The sequence below is a fragment of the Homalodisca vitripennis genome, chromosome 8 (genome assembly GCF_021130785.1).
Source record: "Homalodisca vitripennis isolate AUS2020 chromosome 8, UT_GWSS_2.1, whole genome shotgun sequence".
Lineage (NCBI taxonomy): Eukaryota > Metazoa > Arthropoda > Insecta > Hemiptera > Cicadellidae > Homalodisca > Homalodisca vitripennis.
Genome location: NC_060214.1, coordinates 53,684,299 through 53,690,684, shown reverse-complemented (window position 1 = coordinate 53,690,684; position 6,386 = coordinate 53,684,299). Strand labels below are relative to the sequence as shown.

At 37.8% G+C, this 6,386-nt stretch overlaps 1 protein-coding gene across 1 annotated transcript; it reads left to right on the top strand.

Moving 5' to 3' along the window:
• Positions 1-2,569: 2,569 nt before the first annotated feature.
• LOC124368171 lies at positions 2,570-3,868 on the top strand. Its single transcript, XM_046825446.1, has one exon. It carries the CDS (start codon positions 2,570-2,572, stop codon positions 3,866-3,868), a length of 1,299 nt encoding a protein of 432 aa, XP_046681402.1.
• The last annotated feature ends 2,518 nt before the right edge of the window (positions 3,869-6,386 follow it).

Genomic DNA, 6,386 nt, shown 5'->3' with positions numbered 1-6,386 from the left:
TACTATATATCTACTATAGATTACCAACAACCTAAAATAAAATAATTTTTATCGTAATTAAGGCAAATAACAATATGGTAAACTGAATAAAATTTTGAAAGACTACGTTGCATATAAAAATAAATAATAATAATGTAACAAAAACAACAAAGATAAGTAACAAATTATAGCAAAACAGTACAAAACAAAAAATTATATTACAAATTCTAGAACTCTAAATTTAACATTAACACTAACAAATAACAATAATATTTAAACATACTTTATAAATAACAACATATGTGCAAAGCATGAACTAAATTAATGACAACTTATTTCTTTAGGCCCAAATTTAACGATATGGATGTAAACGACATGTGGTTTCAGCAGGACGGCTCTACGTGCCACACAGCGTACGAAATCTATGAACAATTTGCATGAACGATTTTAGAGTATGGTTATCTCTCGCAGAGGTGACGTGAATTGGCCGCCGAGATCGTGCTATTTTACGCCCATAGACTTTTTTATAGGGTTTTCTGAAGTTGCAGGTCTATGACAATAGGACTCAATCAATCGATGAACTTATGATAAACATAACCCAGGCCATCTCTCAAGTTCAACTGGATTTCGGAGGCAGAGTAATTGAAAATTGGACCACTCGTATCCGTACTATTGTGAAACCGCGGTGGACTTTCAAATTTTGAACGATGTTATATTCCACACATAGTGGCATACACGGCCTTACAAATGAAAAATAAATTTTGTTAATATATCACATGCAGCGTAGTTTATTTCATCTCAACATCTACCCGCCCAAAATTAAAAACCTTTCAACTTTTAATCGAACATTGTATTATACCTCAAAAAAACAAGTAACTTGTAAATATTTTTGTAAATCCTTTTTAACCCATTCTACAGCATGTTCATGATAAATATAATTCGTGTAAAAGAAAGTTTTTCTAATATTATTAATTATTTTACTCCTCTTGACCGTCAATATAAATCTCGCAAGCTGATATCCGCTTCCGAAAGACAGTTGGCAACAACAGTACAATGATCAAGAGTGGCTACCTGATAGACGTTACCATGGCAACCATTGTTGACGCCAACTTCCGTGTTAATTGCTTGCTTTGTGGTGTTTTCTCAGACTCCTTGACCTAGCCGGATTGTATAGCCTATATTACAATGGAAGTAATCCTTTTGCTTTTGTTTTTAAATTTATATGCGTATATTTCCATAACAGCTGTTTAATATTGATAGTCAGCTGGAATTGTTTTGAATGCAACGGATCTTCTTGTTCGCTCATTAAATTGTGCTTATTACTCACTTGATTGACGTTGTCCGCTCGTTGCCGCTCTGATCCTTTTCTGTTACGCTCGGTGAGTCTTCTTATGTCTAATCGTTGAAAAGTTTTACCATATTTGTCAAATAATAACACTAAACTGTCGGCCCTAGCCTACTAAATATTGACGTTTAACAGTTCCATTCTACCTTTCCTTAAGTCTACTCTGCACAACGCTACATAGAGAAACCTTGTCTTTTAAATCCACAGCCTTCTAAATCTTCGTCTCCGTTGATACACAGCACTATATAAAACTACTTCCCACATTGTTTGCAGATGCGAAATGGCTGAGACAACTTGCCCAATAGGTGTATAAAAGGAATAAAATATGTGGAAAAATGCATTAGTTGTGAAAGTAAATGTGAAAAAAGGTTTCATGTGGCCTGTCTTGAAATGCCATTAACCGATTACAATAAATACGCTAATGACAAAAGGCTGAAATGGAAATGCCTGCGTGAAGACTGTGTCCCACCTCCTCAGCAGCCCCTGAATGCTGTCAACCTGGCGCTCAACAACCTACTTGATAAAATCAGTAATCTTGATAAGAAGATGGAGTCTCTTCTTGAAGTTCCCAGTAAGTTGGACTCTTTGCAAAGTTGCATTGCACAAATTAATGATAAATTGGAATCCATTGATTCTCGTCTCACTTGCTCCGAAATTCGTATCGGCACGCTTGAGGAAAAGGTTTCAGCCCTGGAGACCCTGAAGGACAAGCCAGCTCATTCACCAGAAGAGTTCTTCGCTGAAATCAATGATCGTGCTAAGCGCGCCTGTAATGTTATTATTTACAACCTTCCAGAGAGCTCTAACCCGTCAACTGAGTCCAGAATCAATTCTGATACCTCTGCTGTTGTCAAAATCATTAAGGCAGTTTCTCCTGATGCACCCAATCTTGAAGTCTTCAAAAGTGCCCGCATTGGAAAACCCAGAAAGGACAGCCCTCGCCCTCTCAAGCTCTTCTACACTTCTCCGGAATCCGCTAGATTACTGTTCGCTCGCTTCTCCAAAGTTGAACTAGCAAAATCTTATCCTGAACTCTTATCTGTCACCTTAGCAAGAGACAAAACTGATAAGGAGCGCAAATATCTACAATGTCTAAGTGCTGAACTTGAAGAAAGAAGTAATAAAGGAGAAAAAGATATTACTAAAAGGTACTTGAATGGGGTCCCTGTAATCGCTAAAACCAATCCAAAAAACTAGTTAATTTACACAGCAATCACAACATCCATTTCTACTTTCAAAATGTAAATGGCCTCCGAACTAAACTCGACTGCCTTAAAAACCGCATTAACACATGTATTTATATTATTTCCTTTTGTGAGACAAACCTATCTAGTGATATACTGGACTCTGAACTTGAACTCTACAACTTTAATTTACATAGACAGGACAGGACCCCTGAGAACAGTTGTAAAAAAATCTAAAGGTGGTGTGTTGGTGGCTGTCAACAGGATTTATCCCTCGTGGAAACTGCAATCGTCCTTTACAAACCTTGAGTGTATATTTGTATGTATCAAAATTGCTTCTTCTCTAATCCTGTTATGTTCTGCATATTTGCCACCAGCTTCATTAGCATCTACATATAATGATTTTGGTTTAGCTGTCGAAGAAATTGTTACCAATGGACCACGGTTTGACAAAATAATTAACACGGGTGACTTTAATCAACCCAGTGTAAATTGGACAGACTGTTTAAGTTCAGCCCTCAACACATCTTCTCAACACCTGGTTGACCTGGCCTGTTTCTTTAACCTTAAGCAACATAACACCGTGCTCAATAAGAGAGGAGTCATCCTGGACCTGATTTTTTCATCTGACCTCCATACTATTGTGGAACCAGCAGTGGATATCCTAATTGACCTTGAGGATGATCACCCCGCCCTAATCTGGGATATGGTCTTGAACTCATCTCCGCCCCCTTCACGAGTCACTTTCATTCTAGACCTAAAACGCTGTGATCTCATTGCAGTATTCAACTGGCTATCAAACCAATCCTACCCAGTAGTAACTTCAAACAACGTAGAACACTGTTTCTCTACCTTCTGCGCTGACCTTAGCTCTATAGGGAGAGCAAATTGCCCTTTGAAAAAAATTGGTGCCTCTGTTTTCCCGTCATGGTATTCTTCTGAGTTAAAGGACTTCATCATCCGTAAAAAAACTGTTCACAAGCTCTACAAGTCAACCCTTAAGTATGAACATCTGTTAAACTTCAAGCAGCTCAGGTACCATTGCAGACTGTTGGTCTCTCACTGTCGTCAACGTTTTATGAACCGCATTAACCAGTCAGTTATAAGCAACTCTAAGCTCCTCTGGGGCTTTGTAAACCAACTGAGAAATGTATTATCTTTCCCCACCAAGATTACCTTCGAAGGTAGGACGGCTGAAGACTCCGATTATATCTCTAACCTATTTGCTGACTACTTCTCCACAATCTTCAAGGAACCAGCAAGTGAGCCCCCAACTTACAACTACACCAAGTCAAAGAACATATCAATCTGGCAAAGCTGCTGTGACCGTCGAGAGGAAACTAAAAAATCTCAACCCTGACAAAGGAGCTGGTCCTTACAACATCCATCCTTCTGTACTGAAGTTCTGCAGCTCAATTCTCGCTCCTTATATCTCCATCTTTTGGAATTGCTTCTTCTCTTCTGGCATATTTCCCTCCTGCTTAAAGCCCGGTTTTATTGCACCTATATTTAAATCCGGTGACCCACAGAAGCCAAGACCTATAGGCCCATAGTTATCCTCTCTTCTCTCTCAAAAGTATTTGAATCTCTCATAATGGATGGCCTGAAGTTTGAGCTGAAACACACATTTATTCCTGAACAACACGGTTTTATGAGTGGTAAATCTACAACCACTAATCTTGCCCTATTCCACCACTACATAACATCTGCATTCTCAAACGGAAATCAGGTTGACTGCATATTCTTAGACTTCTCTAAGGCATTTGACAGAGTGAGCCACAAGCACCTTATGGCTAAACTTGATGCCATGGGATTCTCAAACTCTCTTTTGACGTTCCTTCATTCCTATTTCAGAGATCGTACACTCAAGGTTAGATGTGGAGGCGCTATTTCTCGGTCATTAAGTGCTTTATCAGGGGTTCCCCAGGGATCTCTCCTCGGGCCTCATCTGTTTAACCTCTTTATAAATGATATCGACCACTGCCTTGGAGTTGAGCTGCTACTATTTGCTGATAATGCAAAGATTTTCATAGAAATAAACTCTTTTACTGATCACCAACTGCTTCAATCAGCACTTTTCCATATCGAAAAATGGTGCCTCATGAACGCTATGGACCTTAATATATCTAAATGCGCTGTGATGACCTTTTCAAGATCTTTTACACCCTGTCTCTTCAACTACTCTCTTTACAACACCGTTCTTCATCGAGTAGATAAAATAAAGGACCTTGGCGTCATCACAACACCAACTCTTCACCCTGCTGAGCACATCCAATACATCTGTAATAGAGCAAACTCAACTCTTGGATTTATCTTCCGCTCTACTCGTAATCTTTCAGTAGACGCCCTGCTGATCCTCTACAAAGCACTTGTTCGTCCTCTCCTGGAATACAACTCTTCCATCTGGTCACCTTCCCAAGAAGGACTCAAAACACAACTTGAAAGAGTTCTGCATCGTCTTGTCAGAACAGCTGGGTTCAGAGATGGCCACCACTACATGAATGTTCCAATTGCTGGTTATCAACTACAGCATGGCCTTGCTCCTCTTGAGGCTCGTAGAAAGATACACGATCTTATCTTTCTCCACAAGATCATCATCGGAAGCATTGATTGCCCGTAACTACTTAACAAAATCTACTTCCATGTTCCTGGGCATACGAGACTGCGAGACACCTTTGCAAGACTGTACTATTCAACGACCTACCAACAACAGAGTACGATACCTCGACTTCTACGCAGCGGAAATAAGATGGGACATCTTGTTGACTTCTTCGCCACCAGCCCTGCTAGATTTCGAGAAGAAATCATCAAATTAGTATATGGCACTCTATAATTCTGTTTCAACTATACCTTTTTTTCTGTTTTTACTCGCCTTTTTTTAGTAGTACTTTGTTATATATTATTGTCTTTGCATTTAAATTGTACGATATTGTTGTTGTATTTTATAGTTTATTGATTATTTCATGTACCTGTTCTTGTGGATCTTGTTTAATCAACCCTGTTTTGCTTGACTCTCTGTGCATCTTAAATCTCCAAACTTTTCTTTTATATATTGTCAAATGGTTACCTGTTGTTGTTATTGAATTATTGTTATCTGTTGATTTAGTCGTTATCAAGTTATTGTTATCCAATTGTATCAGTTGTTGTATTCGCTTGTTGCACTCTTATTCTATATTGTTATGTTATTTTACTATGTAATGGTATTGTAAAAGTGGCGATTGCCGTGGAAATAAATAAATGAAATGAAATACGATTTTAATTTTATAAATTGACTCTTTGGTTAATTCAAAAATTGCAACCTCTCTTTGGATGTATAATCTTGACATATCAGGAAGAATTATTGTAGAATCTAAGGAATTCTGTTTTTAAATATGAACAACAATATAATGGATGTAAAACATTAATTGTTTTAACAAAAGAATTCTTATAATTTTCTTATTTTAGCACAAGTCTATTTTAGCAACACCAAAGAGTTACAGCCTTTATATCGTGACAGAATCGGGCGTAGGCCGATTAAATTAATGGTCGGTTAAAGTGAATATAGCATAAAATCCACTTCATACAGGTAAACATCACAGCAGTAATTACATTTATTTTTCCGCATTGATTTGAAAGAACGTGGTGTAATAATATTCATTAAGCATCATTCACTGTTCCTATTACTGCAGCAGGTAAAAGACTGAAACAAAAAATAACAAATTTAAAATAGAAAGTGTGTGGCATTTTTTCGACTCAAGTGTCGTCAAGGAAGATAATTCTAATATAGTTTTTCAGGAAAGGGTCGGTTAATCCGATGGTGGTTGACCCGAAAAGGTTTTTAGGAATCTACTCTATCTAAACTAATAAGAGATTGAATTGAGAGGCTTTTAACTCAAAGT